Source organism: Ceratotherium simum, unplaced genomic scaffold (assembly GCF_057802395.1).
Source record: "Ceratotherium simum simum isolate JZ-2026a unplaced genomic scaffold, ASM5780239v1 HiC_scaffold_43, whole genome shotgun sequence".
NCBI classification, from domain to species: domain Eukaryota; kingdom Metazoa; phylum Chordata; class Mammalia; order Perissodactyla; family Rhinocerotidae; genus Ceratotherium; species Ceratotherium simum.
In genome coordinates this window covers 3,034,312-3,057,561 of record NW_028261259.1, presented here as the reverse complement: position 1 = coordinate 3,057,561, position 23,250 = coordinate 3,034,312, and the positions used below count along the sequence as shown (strand labels likewise).

Genomic DNA, 23,250 nt, shown 5'->3' with positions numbered 1-23,250 from the left:
CTTTATCCATTAGAGCTCTTAGCATATTAATCACAGTTGTTTTAAATTCCCAGTCTGATGATTCCAACATCCTTGCCATGTTTGATTTTGATACTTACTCTGTCTCTTCAAATTATGTTTTTTGTGTTTTGGTATATGCCTGGTAAATTTTCTTGATAGCTGTATATGATGCACTGGGTAAAAGGAACTGCTGTAAATAGGCCTTTAGTGATGTGGCAGTGAGGTGTTGGGGAAGGGAAGCATTCTATAGTCCTAAGATTAGGTCTCAGTTTTTCAGTGAGCCTATGCCTCTGCACTGTGAACTTCATGACTGTTTTTCAGGTTTTTTTTTGCCCCCTTAGGTGAGACAGGATGGCTAGAGTGGGCTGGAGTTGGGTATTTCCCCTCCCCTAGGTCAGTTAGGCTCTGATAATACTCCAGTAGGTTAAGCTCTTGTTAGGCAGTTTTCCCTGAGGGTGGGCCTTGTTAAGAAGAACAGAGTGCTCTGGAGTATTTCAGAATGGTTCCTTTTCCCCTCCTCCTGCCAGGAGCACAAGGGGATTTTTCTCAGATATTTACTGTGGGAACCTAGTCAAGCTCCTGGAGGTAAATCTCACAATGTTCTGGGGGCCCCTCTATGACTGGATCACCCCAGAGTTCTTAACTTTCAGAGTTGTCCACACTGAGCCTTCACCAATCTGTCCATTACAGTTCAGGTTTTCCTACCCTGGCACTGGTTCTGGAGGTGGTTTCTGCGCACGAGTCTCTGCTCTGGTAAGCTGCGGCTCTCTGTATTTGCTTGTGCATCTCTCTACTCTTGGGGGCAGCAGTTTACCCTGTGTCCTCCCCTGTCTTATGGATCCAAGAATAGTTGTTTGTTGATTTTTCAGTCTGTTCAGCTTTTTACTTGTTATCAGGATGGAGCGGTAACTTCCAAGCTCCTTACGAGCAGAACTGGAAACTGAAAGTGAAAACATATAAATTTTTTAAAAATCAAGCAAGATAAGGGTCAGGAAAAAACTTGTGGATTTTTAAAGTTGTGTGTGTCATCAGTGACTGAGCAGTTTTGATGAAGTGGAGCTCATTGAATCCAAATTGCTTTATGTTTAAGAGGAAGTGAGATGAGTAAATGGAAACATGTAGTGTAGACAACTCTTTCAAGATGTTTGGCTATAAAGTGGAAAGGGAAATAGCTGGATGAGAATGTGAGTCCATAAAAGTTTTAAATTTTTTATGTGAGACCGATTAGGACTAAAACTAACAAAAATGTACAAGACTTCTACTGAGAAAATTATAGAATTTAATAAAAGATATAAAATGGCCAAATAAGTAGATATATCATGTTCACTGACGGGATAACTTAATGTTATGAAAAATTTCTGTGTTCCCTGAATTAATTTATAAATCCAAACAATCTCAATAAAAATGCTAATAGAATTTTTGTGTGTGTGGATTTTGCCAAATGGATTCCAAAATTCATTAGGACAAGCAAATATATAAGAATGCCAAAATATGGGGCCGGCCCAGTGGCATAGTGGTTAAGTTCTTGCACACTGCTTCAACGACCTGGGGTTCGAGGATTCAGATCCTGGGCGCGGACCTACACACTGCTCATCAAGCCATGCCGTGGCAGCATCCCATACACAAAATAGAGGAACGTTGGCACAGATGTTAGCTCAGGGACAATCTTCCTCAAGAAAAAAGAGGAAGATTGGCAATAGATGTTAGCTCAGGGCCAATCTTCCAAAAAAAAAAAAAAAAGGAATGCCAAAACAATCTTTGAATATATTAGGAATTGCCTTATCAATTTTCAAGACACATTATAAGGCTGTATTAATAGAAACAGTTTGGTACTGGTGCAGGAATAGATATTCGAAATTGAGATATGAGTGGGGTCCCTTTGAGGAAGAATGCTATAACCCTGCCAACATAGTATACTGTAAATCTTCCTCTTTGCCCTTCTGAAAGTGACCTGGGACCCTTTACCAAGGTATCTGTGCATGGGAAGAGGGAAACAGCCAGATTTTTTTGGAATGACTAAGATAGAATCGGAGTTGATGCTAATTCCTGGGGATCCCAAATGCTTTTTGGTCAAATAGTCAGAGTGGAGATTGAGAGATTTTAGATGATAAATAGTTCTTTGGTCTGATTCCTTCTCACAGTGGGCCCAGTGGGTCCACACATACAACCCAATAGGAATTCTCTTTGTATCTAAATTTTACCTGAATTTATAGTTCTCAAGAACACATTTGCAAACTAGCAGACTCTTCACACTGGCTCCCTGCCTGTAGAACAATGGCTTATATAATAGGAAAGACCAACTGGAAACCACTGGAATTGCCCTGCTCAACCAAAATAATAAATCAAAAGCAATATTGCATCCCTGAGGAAGTCTGTGGAGAGTAATGCCACCATGCAAGTCTTGAGAGATGCAAGTGTGTTGACTTGGCCTGTATGCATGGTAGTGGGGTTTTGGAGAGTGGTAGCAGATTTTCCTACACTTAATCAGGTGGTGATCCTAAATGCTGCTGCTTTTACAGATGTAGTCTCCTTACTGGAGCAAAACAGCACAGTCTCTAAAAACTGGTGTGCAGCTATTGTTCTGGCAAATGCTTTATTCTCTCTGTATCAACCAAGAAGTAATTTGCTTCCACATCATCGGGTCAACAAAACATTCACTGTTGCTTTCAGCTCTAGCCCTCTCTGTCATAATCGAGGCTAAATAATCCATGAAATCATGCTAATAGATTTGTTGGGCAGGAAGTAGCAAATACCCTGGAAGCTTTAGTAAGATATATAAGTGGGAGATAAACCCCATGAAGACTTGGTGGGTTTGTAGGGCTCTAGGGTTCTGGGGCATACTGAGATCCCTCCTTCAATGTGAAAGTTAAGTTGATGTATCTTCCACCTATTAACATTAAAAAAGATCCAATGCTTTGTGGGCCTCTTTGGGTTCTGGAGCCAATATGTGTCTCATTTGAGTGATTTACTTTGCATATTTACTGAGTTTCAAATGGGGCTCAGAGCAAAAGAAGTCTCTGAAGCTGGTCCAGCGTACAGTATCAGCTATTCTACCATTTAGGCCATATGAATCAGCAGGTCTTTGGCATTCAGGGCTGTTTTCGGGATCTTCTGGCAGCCCTCCACAAGAGAATGACAATGCATGCACCTAGGATTTTAAAGCAAAACCATGCAGATATCCATTTTCCTTTTGAGAAATGGCACCTTCTTGCTACTTGGTGCTGGTTGGGACTAAATACCTAATTATGGGACAGTCTGAGATGACTGTTATGAACTGGGTATTATCTGATCCATAAAGCTCTCGAGTTGGGCGTGAACAGCAGCACTTCATAAAGTGACATGAAACAAGTGGGAAAAGGACTTCCACGGGCATGGGCCAGGGTCCCAGGAGGATTCCAGTCTAGGCGAAGGGTGAACAGGGAGCCCTAGAGGCGGCCTGATGGGGATGTCCTGTCGGCCCTTAGTCCATTTGCACATGGTCTTCCTCTGTCCTTGTCTGTTCCACATGCAAACTTTTATCTTTTTACATTTTTTCCTCATTTAGTGTTGATGCGAATCCAGACACTGATTAGAAAACGGCAAGTTCCAATATCTGATCCAAGAAACCTCAACAAGAGAAGCAAAAAACATTCCTTCTTCCTGGAAAGCTGTAGAAAGACAGCCGCTGTCCTGGGGAAGGACATGGTCCTGGTAAGTGCTATTTGAAAGACACCCACATTCGAGTGGTTATTGCTCTGCCTGGGAAAGTCCCTCCAACATCTACATCTAGGGAGATCTGAGGGGCTGTCTCTGCTCCTGGCCCAGGTGAACCACACTGAAATCCACCTGTCCTCTGAGGAAGGGGGACTTGAGGGTTTCATTCAGTAGCGAGGGAGGAGGCTGGCCCTCCTCCATTCTCCCACATACAATAAGCTGTGACCATACACAAGTTCTTCATTCAAGGAGGAAAGTGAGATTCTGTGTCTCATTTACATGAGCATAAGAAGTGAAAGAACCACACCACAACACCCAGGCTGTGAAAGAAACAGGATATAATGTAAGAGTCAAATCTACCATTTACTATTAAAGAAATAATATCACTCCTCCCCAATGGGTTAACAGTGGCTGGCGTGGTGATGTCAGGGAGAGGGAGGGGGTGGTGCCCTCCCTCTCGGGATTTAGGGGAAACCAGGGAAAGTCTTAGGATGTCCTCGTTCTCTCAGTGTGGGAAGAGCTGGCCCGGTGCACCCCGAGGGCGCCAGTGTCCCTGCTGGTCAGGAGGAGCTGCACTTGTGGTCTCCAGAGTGTGATGGCTCATCGCCAAGGGCATGGTAGCTGAAGAGAAGAAACAGACTATTTTGGGGATCCTTCCTGAGATTCATGGCACAACTCCCTGTTCCCCTGCACTCTGATCCAAACCCTGTACCGAGTGCTCAGTCCATCAACAGCACCTCGTTTGTCCCTGATGCAGGAGGCATCATTTAGCATCACCCATTTCAGAGGATGCAACTGAATCCCAGAGAGGAGAGGGGAGCGGCCTGTCCCAGGCCTGCTCAGCAGTGGAGCTGGGATCCAGTCTCATGCTTAGCCCGAAGCTGTACTGAGCCCCTGGATTCAGTCGCTCCTGGTCCCAACACTCACTTGGCCCTGAACTGGAGGATGTCCGGTTCCTCTTCCTCATGAAGAGCCGCATTTTGCTCGCCTTCTGGTGTGCGGGCTCCAGCTGGCAGGAGACCCAGTAGCTACAGGACAGAGTGGACCTGTGAGCTACCAGGAGCCACACCTCAGGTGCCCCTCCCAGAGCCTGCCAGCAGCTGAGTCCTGGTGCCCCATGGGTCACCACGCTACGAGTTCTGTGGCTGATCAGCGAGCCAGGCCACAGGCTCTGGAGCTGGCCATCAGAGAGAGTCTGGCCTGCCCTCACCCAACTCCTGTCCCCCTCACCTCTCATGGACACTGATGGGCTCCATGGCCTGGAACCAGGCCCCAAATCGCTCGTCGGGCTCCAGGTCATATGCGTTTGCAGCCTGCTGGAGCAGCTGGATCCTCCGGATGAGTTTGAGTTTCTGGGAGGAAGGACAGGATGCAGACAGGGCTTGGGTGGGGAACGCTGCCAGGGACTTGTGCGGAGTGAGGATCTGGTCTGGGGTCTGTGCTCACTCGGGAACCCTCCTTCCTTCCCACTCCATTCAGGACTTGCCTGTCCTCCCAGTTGGCTTGAATTAGTTCCTCATCCAGGAAGGTGTCCTTGATGCCAGCCCCTCCCGCACCCGCCAACGTGATGGGATGCCCAGCTTTGTGGATCTGACTCTCCCAATAAATGTAAGACCCAAGGGATGAGGCCAGAGAAAGTCTTGCCAGGCGAGGTCTCTGTTTTCCACATCCCCACCCTGCCCATAGCTGCTCACCTCACACCATTTCTGGAAGTTGACCCGATTTCCCTGGAAGGGAGACAGCAAATGTCCATCAGAAACAGCCCCCTAAGCCCATAACCAACCCCCATCCCACCCCTTCTCAGGCTGCAGGAATGTCAGGGCCCAGCAGAGGGCAGACCTTCCACAAAGAGAACTTGACACTGGGCCAGGCTCTGGGCTCCAGGGCAGGAGGGACAGGGGAGCTGAGGCCAGAGACCTTATGTAGCACACCCTCTCTGATGACAGACAGGGAGACTGAGGCCTCAGGGAGAAAGGGACAGCTGGAACACAGAAGTGCTTCCTCACTTGCAGGGGCTGATGGCACTCCCCCAGGGGCAGGGCCCGAGGGGGAGGCTGAATCCATCTCAGACACAGCCTCCTGCAGCTCTGCAGGCAGGCAGCTATGAGCTTCACCAGCCCAGGTAGACTGGTGGGGGGCTTATGCAGAGCGTCTGTTCACGCATTGCTAAGATGTGCCTGACTCCCCAGCTCCCAGGGGTGGCCATGGGGCTCTCATGAGAGGAGGTTTGCCAGGTACTGAGAGCTCAGGTCCCAGTGCAGGGCTCTCGCCTCCCAAACCTCAGGATCCTGCTCCCTGTCCCCACCTCCAGGCTCACTCACTTCCAGATCATCCGCCATCCTAATGTCCAGCAGCTTCAGGTGATAGAGGAACGTGCCCAGGAAGGGGACGACACCCTGTGAAATCAGGGTGGGAGTGGTGAGATGAGTCCCACCTCTCAGGTGCCCCCATGGACCCTCCCCCAAATCCCTTCACCCCAGCCTCCTGCCCACCACAGACTCCCACAGAGAACAGCCTAGGACCCTCAGCGGCCTCCCCCCAGTTACCCCCTCCAGGACCACCCAACTTCCCCAGTCACCTCCCAGGGGTGGCTTTTGGCAAATCCCAGGGTATGTGGTCCCTGCCCCTCCCCCCCTCAACCCATCCTGGGCCCAGCCCTTCCAAGCCTCCTCCTGGTCACTTCCAGGGCAGGCCTTTCATGCTCTTGGGCTCCTGGAGTTGGGCTGGAGGAGGAGGGACCACTCTCTTAGGGAGGCCTCCAGCCGTGAGGTGAGTGACCCCTCCTCTGACACCTGGACCCTCCCCCTCTGGCCACCTCACCTGCTGCTGCTGCCTCTCCTGAGCTCCATGGGGGTCCATCTGCAGGGTGGCCCTCACAGATATCACCTCCTGCAGGGTCAAGGACAGGCTCAGGGAGGCCATGTTCCCTTCCCCATGTCTCCCAGGCCCCTGATCTTGGACCCTGGACATCTGGTGTCTGTGGCTGCTCCCATTCCAGGGTGCCCTGATTCTAGATCGCTCCCAGTTCCAACACTCCCTCCTCTGTGCCCTCCGGCATGCCCAGGCCCCTAAGCCTCTCTCCTCATCAGGAAAGTGTGAGGAGGACTCCCTATGCCTCCCAGGGTCCCCTGAGGACTCAGTGTCATCTGACTGTCACCAGTGCTGTACCCTCCCGCCTCGAGGAGGAGGAGCACAAAGCTCCTGTACATTCCTCTCCTCCTTGTACCTCATCACCCCTGTGAGGCCTGCACCACAGATCATCTCCCTCTATTTCCCAGATGAGGAGACCAAGGCCCACAGAGGGGCAGTGACTTGCTCAGGGGCCCACAGAGGAGACCGCTCCCCCTCGTAGCCAGAGGCCCTGGCCCCCGGCCTTCACTCCTCCTCCAGACACACCTCAGACCAATGTCCTGTCCTCTGGACTCTCGGGGTGTGTTGAGGCCCTCAGTCAACATGAGCCATGGATGGAGAGGCACAAGGTGTCTCGGGGTCCCATGCAAGTGGCTTCTGTGTTTTCCAGCCCCCTGGGATTCTCTGACACCAGGCTGGACCTGAGGCCATGCCAAAGGCCTCAGCTCCCTAGAATCCCCTCAGGATGGTCCCTGCACAGAACTCCTCCTTCATTCACTCAGGAAGGGGACCCCCGTGTGCCACATCTGAGTGACAGTGTAGGGTGTGACCATGGCACTGCGTAATGGTGACATTTGCATCCTTTTTCACTTGGAAACTTCTAATGTCCCTTCTCCTTTCTCAGCTCTCATGTTTGAAGTCTGTGGTCTGAGCCTTTGCACAATCCTTAGGCCCCTCCTGCCAGGGCCTCGATGGAGGCCATTAAGAATCTGTCAGGAAGGTCCATTAAGAATCTGTAGTTTCCCCGATAATTCTCTTTGCCATCTGGGGCGTATCTTTGTCGACAAGGCATTGGGGGAGACTCACTGGTTTGTCAGCAGTGACCACTATCGGGCTAGAGTGCACAGTCCCAGAAAGCACACAGTTCTGTCCCAGATCCACCATTTGGCCCAAGGCTATGCAGCCCCTGTGTCCACAAGGCCTGTGTGACCTCACAGTGCCCATCCCTGGGACAGGCAGAATGCCCTCCCCTGTGAGGTGCAGTGAAGACAGAAGGAGCAGCAGGGGCCTGGCTTCCTGAGGACAGACTGGGCTGCTTTAGGAAGAAAGGAACCCCCACCCACTCCATCCACCCGCCAGCCTGGAGGATGATGAGGGCCAGCTGATGGGTCCGCATGGAAGCCAGACACCTGCTCATTCTGTCAGCTCCTCACCTCTTGGAACAGTCCAGGCGACACCACTGTATCCCGTGACCAAGGCCTCCTGCCCCAAACAGTCCCCACCTGACCCGGCAGCTCACACCCCCCTGCTTCCTGTCCAGCTGGACAAGACAGACTGTTATTTCTCGGGGAACCTTAAGTGAAAAACTTACCAAAGCACATCCTGCCTGGTCTCTCACCACCTCACCTCCCGTCCTTCCAGATCTCCAGCCTCCACTCACCTCCTTGAGCAGCTTCCTGCTCTCCCGCTGGCATGTTTGGAAGATCTTTTTAAGGATTTGACAGTTCTTCCTGAGGAGGGAAAAAAGGAAAGAATCACTGTGGACTGGTTTGAGGGTAAATCCCTTTTGTTTGAAAACCCAGAAGATCCAGACAGCCTGGATGAGCATTTTCACTGTGTCCTCTGAGCCCTGAGGTGTCTGGGACTGGGGAGGGGGCTCTCCTATTGTCACCTGGGGCCTCCATTCTCTTATTTTCTCAGCAGATGTGTTTTAAACAGTCTTAATTTCACGTGAACAGAGAGTTCTGTTGCTGCAAACACTTGAAAATCTTCAATTTGGTTCAAGCCATGATCTGTCACTTAGGGAAACTGATTCCTGAAGCAGAACCACTGGCCTAAGTTTTCAGAAAGACTTCCAGCCTGCCAACCAGGTCAGACCCTATCCCCAGGGTTTGCTGTCTCCCAGGAGGTCCCAACTGACTGAAGGGCAATGCCAGCCCTGTGGGGGTTGTCTGGTCCACCCAGGTGGTGCTCGCATGGAGAGAGGCCTACCCACCTGGACACCTGTCTCCACGTCTCTTTCAAACGTTGAATGGAGGGGCCCTGCAGAGCCCAGAAGATCGCGTGGAGAGAGGAAAGGTTCCTCAGGCCTTGGCATTCCTGGGGAAGGGAAGAGAATGAGCTGTGAGGGGGAGCTGGAGCCCTGCTTCCTCTGGCTTCTGTCGCCTCATTGACGTCTCCTGTCCTGGATGAGACAGCAGCTCAGGGAACCCGGGAAAGGCACAGCTGGAACCTGATGAGGAATACTTCCAGGGAGGAGGATTTTAGCTCAAGCCAAGAAAGGAGCCCAGGAAGGCCTGAGCTTCCCACCACTGGGACCAGGAGTCAGGTCATCGAGGCCTAGCAGGAGGGGCCTAAGGATTGTGCAAAGGCTCAGACCACGGACTTCAAATATGAGAGCTGAGAAAGGAGAAGGGGCAGTTCCCCCGACTCCAGAGAGGGGCTCCCAGGGCCTCCCACATCTTACCTTGGCCACCTGGATCCAGAGCTGCACCACCCTGGCCCTGTCCTGGGCAGTCATGCTCGGGTCCCCAATGCAGGTGGTGATGATACATTCGACCACTCTGTTAAAGTGGGTCATGGTGACATGGATGGTGGATTCCAGGTGCTTATTGCCCCTGTTGTCACACTGGGACCAGATGGAGTCCAGGAATTCGTGGGGCATAACTGTCTTGAACAGCTCCTGGGGAGGACAGGGAGTGTCACCCAGCCCTGCCACAGCCCAGCTCAGCATCTGCAGCCCCCAGTCCCAGGCCAGGTCAGTGGTGAGAGCTGGAGCTCAGGAAGCTGAGAATGTGGCCTGAGACTTGTGGGAGTCCCTGGGTGTTGCCTGTGTCCCCTGAGGACACCCAGCACAGGATGGCCCAGGACCCAATACTGTGGCGCAAGGAAGTAGCATTTGCTCGCCGCCCAGTCTCACTTCCTCCAAGCACCAGAACTCGGCTCCTGCTTGACCATCTCTAGGGGCATCTTCCACCCATTCTGACCATCCTGGGGTCTGACTCCTCTTTGAGATGCACATTCCCCCAAGGCAGCAACAACCAGGGGCTTTGTTTGTCTGCCTTGTAGTCATGTACACATGAAGTGCCTAATTAGTGCTGAGGCCGTTGAGGCCTCCTGGGCAAATGAGTGAACTACCCAAGGACGAGACAGCAATTGCGTGTGCTCCCCTCCCCAACCAAATTGCAGACTCTGCCCAACTTCCTCTCTGCTCCCCCTCATCCACCTGCACAGCCACTCTGCACGGCAGCTGCTCTCAGTGTCCACCCCTACTGTCCACATGAGGACAGCAAAGGCTTGGGAGTTAAGAAGGCTGCTCAGGTCACATGAGGGTAAGTGGGGAAGCAAGAGGTTGGACCGAGATCATGGGATTCTGGATCAGGAAATGGCAGGTCTGGGGCAGCTGATGGCACAGGGAAGGCCGGCCCCACCTGCCCTGAGAGCCCCGCTGCTCACCACATCCATCAGTGTCAACTGCTCTGCCACCAGCCGGGGAGGGAACTCCACGATGTCAGGCTTTTCCTCCCTCAGCAGGTTCTTGGTGGTCACATTCCAGGGGCAGGCGGGCTCTGGGGCTGGATCTGGCTCTGCTGTTATCTCTCCAGGTGGAGGGAGGATTCTCCCTGGAGCCAATGGTCCAGCTGGCTCCAGCTCAGGAGCTGGCACTGGGGCTGGAGCTGATGTTGGTGGTGGCTCTGGTCCTGGAGGGAGTGATGGAGGTGACACTGGCTCCAGCTCTAGCACAGGTGGTGGAACTAGAGCTGGAGCTGGATCTAGCCGTGGAGCTGGCCCTTGCTCTGGCTCGGGAGCTGGAGGGAGCTCTGGAGATGGTACTGCAGCAGGAGAAAGAAACAGTGTCACTCAAGTAGCTGACTTCCCCTGTGCCTGTCAAAGCCAGGAAAGACCCCACTGCCTTTAAGGAAACCTAGCCTGTGAAGACCCTGCAAATCATCTTCCCAGACTGCAGTCCCCTCACCTTCCAGATCTGCCTCAATGGGCCGTGGATACTCCAGCTGGACCTGGAGAAGGTAGGCGTGGCCCTGTAGCCCCGAGCCAGGCAAGTTGAGATGCAGAGAGCTCAGCTTCATCCTGAAGCAGGGATAGTGCAGGGGCTCCCAGAAATCCTGCCCTGGGTCCAGGCAGGTTCCCACCAGAGAAAAGATGGCACTGGGGGAGGCAATTGGGCAACAGAGTCAGAGGCCTGGCCTTTCCCTCCACACTTCTCACCCAAGACACCCTGGCTTGGGTCTGGGCCCTATGCCTGCCCCTCTCCATCCAGGTGAGAGCCACATGGCAGCCCTGACCCCTGTGAGGCTGTCCTGGCAGTGGCAGGCCTGCTCATCCAGCAGGTTGACACAGAGTCTGTTGTGACTCTCTCCCCACTGACACTCTTCTCCTGAAGGTCTGGGACACAGCCCACCCCGGTCCTCCATGCACTTGTGCAACTGGATTGAGCACTGAGACAGATTTGTGACCAGGTTGCTCACACACCTCCTGTTCTGGGCCTGGAGGCGGTGGTCAGAAGAGGTAGATGTGGAGAAGGGGAGGCAGATTCAAATGGGTCTGTGGTGGGAATGGGTTTCTAGGGGAGAACCCAGCCCAGCCACCCCTCTGGTTCCCAGGGGTCCTGTCACCCATCCATAGCTCTTTGACTCCTGTCCTCCTGGAGTGGAAGCCACCGGACCTCTGCCTTCCCATGGGAATGAAAAGATGCGTGAGATGCGGCTTCTGACAGGCTCCCCTCAGCCACAGCCTCCATCTCTCCCCCTACAGCTTGTTCTTTAGAGACAGGAGGCCGTCCTTCTGGACCCAAAGACCACTCACTTTTTTAGGTGGTCCTGCGCTCTGCCCTCCTGGCTGGAATAAGGGGAGATGCCTCCAGATGTCAAGGAGGCTATGAGGGCATCCCTTGGGATGGACGGTGGATGACAAGACCTGCGAATGATGTCTAATGTCAATGTCTGACTCTCAGACGGAAATTGAGGCCACGCATTGTGTCTCCTTCATTCACTGAGTTTACTGTCTCCCAATGTCCTGCATGCAGTATGTGCTTAATCTACATGGTTGAATGAATGTAGTCCACCCAGAACCATCCCAGACACCTGAGTGGGCCTAGGGCCTCTCTGCTGCCCCAGAGATCCTTGACTGGCTACCCCAAGGAAAAGGACCAGGACCAGCTGGATGGAATCTCCAACTCCTTGACAGGGTGGTTTCCATGTGCTTTTCCAAACTCAGAAAGGCCACATCTCAGAGATGGGTGAGGCAGACTACTTTTCACGGGGAAGAGAGAAATAAACACCATGAACAACCACAGCACGTCCACAGCCCTCTCTGCAGAGCCAGGCACCAGGTAAGCACCCGCCATGGCTGATCCCATTAGTTCCTACAAGATCCCCATGAAATTTATCCTCTCCCACCCTACTATTCAGAGGAGCAAGCTGAGGCTCAGAGAGATTTGGTGACACTCCCAGGACACACAGCTGGCAGGGGGTAGAGTCACCACTGTGCTGAGGAGGGAGTGGCCACTCACCTAGTAAACAGCTGGTCCAGCACCTGGTGGGATGTGTCTAAGGCCGAGTAGTTCACCATGAAGTTGGTGAAGCGAGAGATGTTCCTCCTCAGGAAAGCTGGTGCGATGGACTCTGTCAGCTTCTCCATCACGCCTGTCTGGAGGGCCCGCATCCTGCAGGCCTCATTTAAATTCATGATGGACTCATCCTCACACTGAGGGAGAGGAGGAGGTACATACACTCAATGACATCATGGTGAACCAGCGGGAGGATTGAGGTGACTTTCTACCCGCCTGTGTAGCTGGTGGGAAGGAGTGGAGGTCCAGATTCCTTTGGGAGTGGGACTGTGGAGCACTCTAATGAGAAAACCCTGGGGGGTTCCAGGGGAGACTCAGATTTGAGTCTGCATTCTAGTAGTGCCTTGGTCATCTCAGAGTCCTGGGTATGAAGACCCCTCTGCACCCACACTCACCTCAGACCAGCCCTCTTCGTTGATGGACTGGTGCACCTGTGTCCTCTCCAGGGAGATGGCGAACTGGAAACCATCTACCAGCTCCTCAACCATCACTTGGGTGCAGCTCTGCAGTGACAGTGCCCAGAAGTCAGGCCAGGAGGTATCAGGGGCCTGCCTGGACTTCGCCACAGAGGGAAACCCCACCACAGTTCAGGCACAGAGGGGCATCTGCATAGTCTCCATCAGGGAAGGAATGTGATGACACCTCGATGGCCTGAGATTCACATGTGGGTAGAAGAGCTTGGTCCCCAGCACTCACCACCCTTTCCTGCAGCCAAGATCTTCAGTGTGAACATGACACACCACCAGATCTCCACCATTTAGCTACCTGCTCCTGCTCAGGGTGGTTCCTCCTCATACTACCTTCTCTAACTCCACCTCCCACATACACACACACACACACACACACACACACACACATACAATGAGGGTCAAGGGGTGTGGGGCTGTCCATTTGGGATCACAGTTGTGGCCTGACCTAGAGTGGCCTGCCCTGGGCTACGCTGTTACCTGATGGTTCCTCCTGCCAAAAGGCCACAGACATTCGAGGTGAGGGCTGAGCCAATGTCTAAAGCGACTTAACATGCTCTCATTCTTGGCTTTCCGGGGGCCAGAGCCTCGGAAAGTCACGGGACAACATGAGAACATCCTGCTGTGTCAAGTGTCTCCACTCAAATGAACTGGACAGGAGGCTGTGGTTACAATGTGGGTGCCTGGTAACCAGAGTTCTAAGTTCTGTTGGGGGCTGTCACCAAGGAAGTGAGGTCACTTCTTCAAGGTTCTGTTATTTGGCTCCTTCCTTCAATCAGACCCACCCAAAGCCCCCGCTAGGCTGTTGGCTGCTCTCCCTCCTTGCCCATGTCATCTCCATCACTGTACACAAATATCCATCACCGCCCTCCCCACAGCTCCTTGGGAGTGGAACCAGTGGCCAGCTTTGAGGAGACAGAGCTGAAGTCACACCTCTTTTATCCTACCAGTGCTGTGTCCTGGAAAAGCCACTGTGCCTCTCAAGATCTCCCCAGTCTCCCAACCTGCACAATGGGGATGGTGCTAAAAACAGCTTTCTAGGAACATCGTCAGGTGTATGTGAGATAATACCTACAACACCTTTGGACTGGTGTCACATGTGTCTAATGCTGAACCTCCCATCTATGTCAGTTCCATCTGTGCAGCCTCCACAAACCCCCACTCCATACTTCTTGTCACACATCACTGGCCTGAATTTGGTCTGGTCACTCTTATCTGCAAGAGGGGTTAGGAATTTTATCTTTTAGTTTCTTGAATTGCCACCCAAAATAAAACTGATTTTCTGTTCTGAATATTAAGGGAGAAGGTGAACAGTGGAAACTACCCGTGCTCTCTCCCTACACTAACCTTCAAGTTGAAGGGGAGGAGATGATCCTTTCAGATGAATCAAGCATGTATTTACCTACCACAGGCTCTCTTTTCTTGTTGTTTATTCATCCACAGAGAACAAGAAGTCTTGCTTCCAAACCAGAATGTATGAGACGTCCACTGCCCTCTGTTCCCAGCAGAATGACCAGAACCAATTTGTTGGCTTTTATTTGCCCGGCCCTTGTAAGTAGATCTGAGAACATTCTTTCTATGTCCTTCATAGAGTGGGTCTGGGAGGGTCTGAGGTTGTAGAGAATTTTAGGCAAATAACAGGCTCCTGAAAAACTGAGTCAAATTTGAATCTCTGTAATTCAAAGAAGGAGAGTGATATCAGCATCATGGTGGAAGAAGACACCTCCTGTTTTTCTACTCCTGCACTAACAATGCTTTGGCATCCATCCGTAGACAAAAGTGCCTTTGTGGGAGAAGTGGGATCCAGCACCATATGGCAAGGGACCCAGAGGGAGTCTCACCCACCCATGCATCTGGTAATAGGCAGACAGACCTCAGTCCCAGCTCTGGACCCTACAGTGGCCCGTGAACCAGCTCAAGCTCCTTTCAGCTGCTGCATGGAAACCCCTGAAAACACTGTCTTAGATCATGACACACAGAGGAGAGGGCCTTTGTGGAAGTCCAGGTTTCAAGAAGAGAAGTTCCAGCCCTCTGTTGGAGCACAAAAATATGAGTCTGGATGGGTTGAAGAGTTTGGAGGCATTGGCAGATAGGTACTCTTAGAGGGCTTTAAAGGATATGTATCCTGTAACTGCACTGAGCACTCCATCAAGAAGTCTCCCATGACTTGTGGGGTATGCCTCACCCGTGGATCTCCCCAGCTGGCCTTTAGGCACCCCCAGGGCTCTGCGTGCCTCACATACACACACCTCCACCCTAGGGCTTCTTCCTTGTGTATGCTCCCAACAGTGGTGGTTAGAGTGAATTTTGGAGGACAGCTAGTGAGCATGTGCAGAAACTTGGTCCAAATCCACAGGCCAGAGAGAGACCACAAACTTGAGGTTTCACACAACCTCTGGAATACAAAAGGGAGGCTGCCAGCGCCCAGCCTATTACATCACAGCATCAAGAGAATGCATACAAGCTGGAGAATTCTGCCATTAATGAACAAATTAAAAATGCTGAGATTATACTGGTATAACACATTAAAATACAAATGTATTATTGAAACATATATGAAGTTTAAAAAAATGACATTTCAAATGTTGCAAAAATTAAGTTTGAGAAACCTTGTAGGTGGTCAGTAAACATCTGTCCCTGCCTCCCTCTCCAGAGCAGCCGTATGTATATGTATAGATACACACACACACACATATATATACCCCCTATAAGTTATATATATAGACGCATATGTGCATGTGTGTCCACAAACACTCATACATATATATATAATGCATGTACCTATGTATATCATATACATGTATGTATACATGGTAGAATACTCACATGCACATGTGTACATCTCTACAATTTCACCTTCAATAAGGTAAATTTCCGGTTTGTATTGACTCTAAATAACTCTGCATTTTAACTTGTTAGGTCTGTTTTGCTTTGTTTTCCCCAAACTTTCTGGTTAGTCCTCTGGGCACTTCTCAATTGGATAACTGTTATGGTTTTCATTCGTTGTTGTGCTTTCATTTTCTCTTTTTAATAAACATATTTGTTGGAATATGACATACAATCAGAATAGAGCACAAATCCAAGTGTAAAGATTGATAAGTTATCAAAAAGGGTACACATATGTTAACACCACCCAGGCCAACAAATGGAACATGACCAGTTCTATTTATAGTAGCTTATACATGATGTATATAATAGATAATAACCACAGTTCCCAGATTATTATTTCTCCTTTTTCAGGAAGTAGCACACTGAATGGCAATGCATAAAGCAAATTTGGTCATGATGTGGCCTCCTTCAAAAATATAGCTGGATTTGGAAGGTTAATTTTTTTTAGGAATACATGAGTTTAGTTCCAGAAAAAAAGAGGCTTGTAAATTTCCTTTCCTGTAATGACCTTGTAAGATTTTTGTAGCAAAGTTAAGCTATTCTCATAAAATGAATCAAAAAGTTTTTCCCATTTTTCCTGTTCTCTGGGAGAGCTAGAGTCAATGTGTATTCTTTGTCTCCTGAGTGTTTGGTGGAATTTGCCAGCAGAGGTGTTAGCCACGATGAAATGTGGGACTGTTTTAAACTATGGATTCAGTTTCTTCTTTAGATATGGGACTATTCAGATTTCTCATTTCTTCTTGAGACAGTTTTGGTAACTTTCCTTTTCCTGGCAATTTGTGAATTTCATCTAAATGTTCAAATGTATTGACATGTTATTTATAATAACACGTGTGTTGTCAGGGAAGGTCTGGGGTGAATATCCTGGGGGCGGAAGTCAAGCTCAGCTCATGTGTCCCCGCAGGTTCAGGCACCTGGATGCTGGAGGGAGAGCTTGTTCTCATCGCAGGACGAGAGGCTGAATGCTTTTCTTCTCGCCCTCTGCTCTCCATTCACACCAGCTCAGGAGACCTTTTTCCTGGCCAAGTTGGCGTGCAGGCAACGCCCCATGTAAATTCTTCCAGGCCTGGTGGATATTTGGAATTTTTTTTCTCACATGTTCTCTTGAAACCACATGGCCACATTTGTATAATATTCTCTCTTTATTTTCTATTTGAATCAGTTTTGGTAATCACATTTTCAATTTTTAAACTTTACAAGGCTGTGTTTCTTAGATTCCTAAGTGTTTTCAGTTTTAACTCCTTCAATCTTCTCCCGGATGTTTCTGCCTTATGGTGATTCCTTCTTCATCGGAGCTCTGAAGCTCATCCTAGCTGCCTGGTTGTTGATGGTGGCAGATACACGAGTTTCATGGGGTCGAAGGTTAGGCAGTTTGATTGCCAGCCTTCTGCTGCACCATTCTCAACCCACAGACACCGTGCTTCTCTGCTTGTCCCAGAGCCTTCAGTTGTAATTACTCTTCCTCCCCAGGGCTATCTCCAATCTCATGTTGATATTATTGCTGTTCTCTGAAGCATTTGATGATGTGTTCAAATGAACAAGCATTTTGGATCCTGAACCAAAGAACCATTTACAAAACGCACTCTGAATGTGATCTGCTTTTCCATTCATTAAACTTTTCTCATAAACTTAATCACTTTTCTCCATGTGTGTGGAATTCAGCAAGGATGTTCCAGAGCCCAGGTGATGTTACTTGATTTAGCTATAAATTCTAAGGCTTCAGGAGAGCTGTTGCCACAGATGGAACGAGTTGGCTGGGCATTCTTCCTTCATTAAGTGGTTGCATTGGATTCGAAGATAATTTTGGTTTGAGTCTTTTCCCTAAGGAGCCCCATCCCTCTCAGCAGGTTTCAGTACAAGACCTATCAGTATGTTCTGGCCTTGGTTTTTGCCATTGAGGAAATCAACAGAAACCCCCATCTTTTTTTTTTTTAATTTTATTTTATTTATTTACTTTTTCCCCCAAAGCCCCAGTAGATAGTTGTACGTCATAGTTGCACATCCTTCTAGTTGCTGTATGTGGGACTCAGCCTCAGCATGGCCGGAGAAGCAGTGCGTCGGTGTGCGCCCGGGATCCGAACCCGGGCCGCCAGCAGCGGAGCGCTCTCACTTAACCACTAAGCCACGGGGCCGGCCCGAAACCCCCATCTTTTACCCAACATATCTCTGGGAGTTGATCTCTATAATGTCCTGCACAGTGAACAGAAGGCACTGGAGAGTTCCGTCATTTGGGTCTCAGGGCTGGGCAAAGACAACCCAAATTACACCTGTAGGAGAGAGAGCAAGTCTCTAGCAGTCCTTACTGAAACAACATGTGCAATTTCTGCCCAGATTGGAACACTGCTGGAACTGTACAAATTTCCGCAGGTAAGGCAAAACAGTGCTTCATGAGGGCAGGAATCTTAGTCTGTTTTGTTCAGGAATGATGTTCAAGTTGCTAGAACAGTAGCTGGAACCTAGAACTCAAGGAAAACTATTAGTTGAATGAATGAATGAATGAATAATTGAAATGATGCAGTAACAGGTATTTATTTTCCCTTGAATTTATTTATTTATTTTTTTCCCTTGAATTTAATTTGTTACCTCCTTATAAGGAAAAGATTTCACCTCTCATTTTATGGTTTTTGTTATAATTTTTATCCCCGTCACAGATAAAATACAGATTAATTTATTAACATATATTATGGAGTAGAAATTATTACCCAAAACACAATTATAATTGCCAAGAAAGAATATATGTTTTTAAAAATTTAGTAGACAAGATTCCTGCCCTCTAAGAGATTAAAACTTAATTATGGGATGTAAAAAATTGAATATATCTAGAGAATAGCTATAGTTCAGTTTGTCAGTTAGCAGAGAGTAATCTACTATAAAAATAAAAGACATATTAATATGAGTGAATCCAGGAAGAATTCCTAGAAAGTTATTTTTTAAAGAAAATATTGAATAAGGTGTTGGAATGTGAATTGTCAGCTCAGAAAAGGAAGGGTATTCTCTAAAGATTATAAAGCTAACATTAAACATAAGGAAATGTAAATGAATTTAGAAGGGAGCAAAATGTTAGGGATGAAAAACAAAAGAGAAAATATGGAAGTATAAGAAACAGGATAGGTGCTAAGCTGAGAATATGAGGTAATTTGCAGTAAATCCAAATACATGAAATAAGAATTTAGAATTGAATTAACAATATCTCCTAAGTTGTTTTGTAAATGTCATTAAGATTCTCTTTAAATATATAGCTTTGGGACACAGTAAGTCAATTCATTGATATATCCTTCTACCCCAAGCAAATAGCAATGATGATTATTTATAAATAAATATAAATTATTTATAATAAATATAAAAAGTGAAATCCTAAAAAGGAAAATATGGCTCAAAACTGTGATCACCATCTCTGGAAACAAGAAATGTAAGAAAATTACACATTACTGAGTCGGAGTGAACCATGCGTAGGCATGCGGGCCTCCAGCTCAGAAATAGGCAGTGGCAGACGGGAATTCAGCTTCTGCAGGGTAATAGGTGCTAAAGCCCTGCATACAGGTCAGGAAATCAGACGTCAGGGTTTATGAGTTCAGGATCTGAAGGAAACCTGCTTGGGTTCAAACCTCAGCTCCACCACTACCTACCTTCCTGTGACCCTGGGCACAAAGGGGAAGTTAATAACTAACTACCTGACAGGACTGTGTGAGGAGAAATTGGGTGGACACATGGAGGGCACTCAGAAGAGTACCTGGACACCCAGTGAGTGTGTTAGAACCCATCCCTTCTCATCTATTTAAAGATACAACTCCAACATTGCTCCACTGCCTTCACATCCAGTCTGTGCTTTCTGTTAGGTCATTGCCAACAGCAGACAAACACATTGACCTCACTATCCCTGCCAGCTGCTATCTCGTTTCTTGCTCTCCTCTGCAGCAAAACACTTTGCAAGCTTTGCTATATTAATGTCTCCAATTCAACTCCTGTTACTATCTTTTAAACCCCAATTGCCCGAGTGAAACTGCTTTGTCAAGGTCACTAATGACTTCTTCATTGCTGTATCCCAAGGTCAATTCTCAGTGCCAATCTTATCTATCTGCAACATTTGACATCGTTTCCTAATCCTTGATAAATTTTTTTCCCCTTGCTTCCAGGACTCTAACCTCTTTTGCTTTTCCCTTCTTACTTCATTGGTTACTCCTATTCTTTATCCTTTTTTGGTTCTTCCTTGTCTCCCAGATTACTTAATATTGTAGTGACACAGGGCTCCCTTCTAGGTCCTCTTCTCTACCGTGCTCACTCCTTTGGTAATATCATCCAGTCCATGTTTAAACACAGTCTATATGCTGAAAACTCCCTAATTTATGTATTATTATTATTATTATTTATGTATTATTATGTATTCTCATTCCCAACTTTGATTCTTAAGTCCAATTGCCACCTAGCCTTCTCCACTTTAATGTCTACAAGACATCCCAAACTCAACAGACCAAAAACTGAACTCATAATCTCCTCTCCAGCTCCACCCCAGAGATCTGCTCTATTGTAGCCTTCACCATTACAGTTGATAGGCTCAACAGTAAATGCTTAAAAATTTTGGAAGCATTTCCATTAATTGAGATTCATAAATTGGTCAAAGATGCCCATTATGAAAGCTTGAATCAAACTGAATGTATTAGGTAAAACAGTAAAATAAGAAAAAATAATAAGTGGTATGCTATTTGGAAAGAAATACACAAACTTGTTATAATTTGCACAGTCATCTACATAGAAACCCAAACTTCAAATTTTCTAACAAGAGAATTCATCAGTATTGCTAGATATAAGATTAACCTTAAAAACAGTGTTCTCACGCACCAGTAATAACCATTTAAAAAATGCATTAGAAAAGAAAATCCCACTTATTACAAAGAAAAAGAGAAACCTACAAATTCTTTAAAAACAAAGATAGCAGAAGAACTTTTTGAAGAAAACTATTAAATATTGAAAGACAATTAAAAATGCTGGAGTAAATTGAGGATAATATCATGTTCATAGATGAAAAATCACAATATTATAACTTGTTAATTAATCCCTACTTATTATATACACTCAAATTCCAATAAAAAATCCTAATTTATTTTATGCATGTGTGGGGTGTGTGTGTGTGTGTGTGTGTGCAAAATAACCAAGAATTTTTTTTAATCAGGTTGTAAAACAAAGATTTAAGATCAACAGTGTACAAATACACCAATGCAAGAGAACACAGAACAAAGACACAGAAACTAGAAACAAGTTCACACAGAGATGGAATTTTTATATATGATGGAGAAGGCATTACAAGTCAGGGGCAAAAGGTTGACCTATTTAATAAACAGTATCAGAATGTGTGGTTATCCCTATGGAAAAAAATAAAATCTTATCTTTCTCACATTATACTCAAAAATAAAATCTATTTGAATTAAAGAGCCAAAAGTGAAAAAAAAATTATTTCAAAGCATTTGGAAGATTTTATGGGAAATCATATTCATAAACTCAATATAAGGAACGATTTTTTTAGAAACAAAAAGTTAAGAACCAGTAAAGAAAATACTGATAAGTTGGACTCCACTAAAACTAAAATTTCTATAAACAAATAAAATGATAAAAATTAAAAGAATAATTTATACTTCAAATACTTCAAAGAAGAGAAATATAGTCAATCTCAATAGTACTTGGAGTACTGCAAATTAAAACAAACCACAATGATGTAATACTTTCTATAAAATAAATTATACTTTCTACATGCCAGAAACTATACTAAATGCTCAGTTTCTATTGACTCTTTTAATCCTCACAAGAACCCTTTGAGAAAGGCGTCATCATCATCATCCTCATTCTGAAGATGAAGACACTGATGTACAGAGAAGTTTTGTTGTTGGGTGTGGTCACAAAGCTAGCAAGCGGCAGAGATGGAATTGTGATCTGAGCAATTTGCTCCAAGGTGCAGCTTTTATTGCTAGTCTTTGCTACCCCTCTGAAGAATCTGATGGTTCCAAGTTTGGGTGAGAATGTTGACTAGAAACTCTCATTCAACACTGGTAGGAGTGTGCATCGATACAAACAATCCTCTTGGAGAAGTAATTGACTCTACTTCACAAAATTTTGACTAATATCTGGGAGGCCCCTTTCTAGGAATATATCCTAAGATATATTTCACAGAAGGGCCCAAAATGTACGTATAGGAGTGTTTATGGAAGCATTGTTTATAATGGTGAAAAGTCAGAAACGCTGTGGTTATCTATCAACAGAAGAATTTATTTATTTATTTATTTATTATTTTTTTTATTTTTTAATTTTATTTATTTTCTTCCCCCAAAGCCCCAGTAGATAGTTGTACATCATAGTTGCACATCCTTCTAGTTGCTGTATGTGGGACGCGGCCTCAGCATGGCCAGAGAAACGGCACATCGGTGCGCGCCCGGGATCCGAACCTGGGCCGCCAGCAGCGCACTTAACCGCTAAGCCACGGGGCTGGCCCAAGAATTTTTTTAAATGTGGTATTCCAACAATAAAGCATTTCAGAGCAGTTAAACTGAATGAAATGGGTAGAAGTAACAATATAGCTACATCTCACTAACAAAAATTAAAAGGGTTGAAAAATCATACATGGAGGTGGTTCAAAATTTTTGAACATGCAAAAACCATATTCTATGTTGTTCACATTTATGAACTCAATAGTTAAATATAAATAATTCATCATATGAAAGTCAAGATAAAGGTTACATTGGAGAGGAAAGAGGGGAATGGGTTTGGGGGTATTAAACATTATTTACTGATTATAAAATATTCTAAAGCGAATATAGCAAAATATTAAGATTCAATGACTGAGTTATACGTATATACATATATATGCAAGATTATTCTGTATACTTAAAATATTTTATAATGAAAATAAACATAGGGCCAGCCCTGATGGCCCAGTGGTTAAGTTCAGCAAGCCCCACTTTGGCAGTCTGGGTTTGCTTCCCAGGGGTGAACCTACACCACTCGTGTGTCAGTGGCCATGCTGTGGTGGGGGCTCACATACAAAAAGAGGAAGACTGGCAACAGATGTTAGCTCAGAGTGAATCTTTCTCAGCAAAAAAAATAAATAAATAAAAAATACACATAAAATAGTATAATTTGGAATATATAATAAAAGCATCTAATATAATAGGCATATAAAGGAAATGTTATTAAATTCTGAACAATTTTAAACATTGTACTTTATTTTAGCTAGATTCACAAATTTCTCATAAAAACACACATTGACAAAGTAAATCTGATACCAGGAACTCTCCAAATTATTAAAAATTCTGAATTACTCAATCCAATTATTGAATATATGTATTTGTTAGATTTTAGACTTTTTCATAGTAATAACTTCAACATTATTTACATTAGTTATATAACTTTGAATACTTAACTACATAAAAAGATGCATATGTCCCATAAAATCACTATAAATTTAGATTATACTAATTTAAAATATATAAACATTAACATACAAATAGAACTTGTTCTTTCTTCAGGTTGATACAACTGAATAGCAAACTGTAATGTTAG

The 23,250-nt window shown here is 46.5% G+C and overlaps 2 protein-coding genes across 7 annotated transcripts in view; one reads left to right on the top strand and one right to left on the bottom strand.

Annotated features, from left to right (window-relative positions):
* LOC147911399 (uncharacterized) overlaps positions 1-23,250 on the top strand; it is a 92,049-nt gene that overhangs the window by 42,127 nt on the left and 26,672 nt on the right. For 3 of the 6 annotated variants that reach the window (XR_015551088.1, XM_087428123.1, XM_087428124.1), the window contains exons 2-3: positions 3,545-3,690; positions 14,260-14,367. Coding sequence is in view for 3 of the 6 variants with exons in the window: in XM_087428123.1 (XP_087284249.1) it covers positions 3,545-3,690; positions 14,260-14,367 (254 nt within the window). In the remaining 3 variants the exon portion in view is untranslated. The other 3 variants (XR_015551090.1, XR_015551089.1, XM_087428122.1) reach the window with 3 other exon arrangements.
* On the bottom strand, positions 4,248-10,850 carry LOC147911400 (ral-GDS-related protein-like). Its single transcript, XM_087428007.1, has 10 exons — positions 10,739-10,850; positions 10,219-10,595; positions 9,230-9,445; positions 8,759-8,862; positions 8,204-8,273; positions 6,514-6,582; positions 6,015-6,089; positions 5,388-5,420; positions 4,924-5,045; positions 4,248-4,721 (listed from the first exon to the last, which is right to left on the bottom strand). The coding sequence occupies exons 1-10, from the start codon at positions 10,848-10,850 to the stop codon at positions 4,457-4,459; spliced, it is 1,443 nt and encodes a 480-aa protein (XP_087284133.1). The 3' UTR covers positions 4,248-4,456.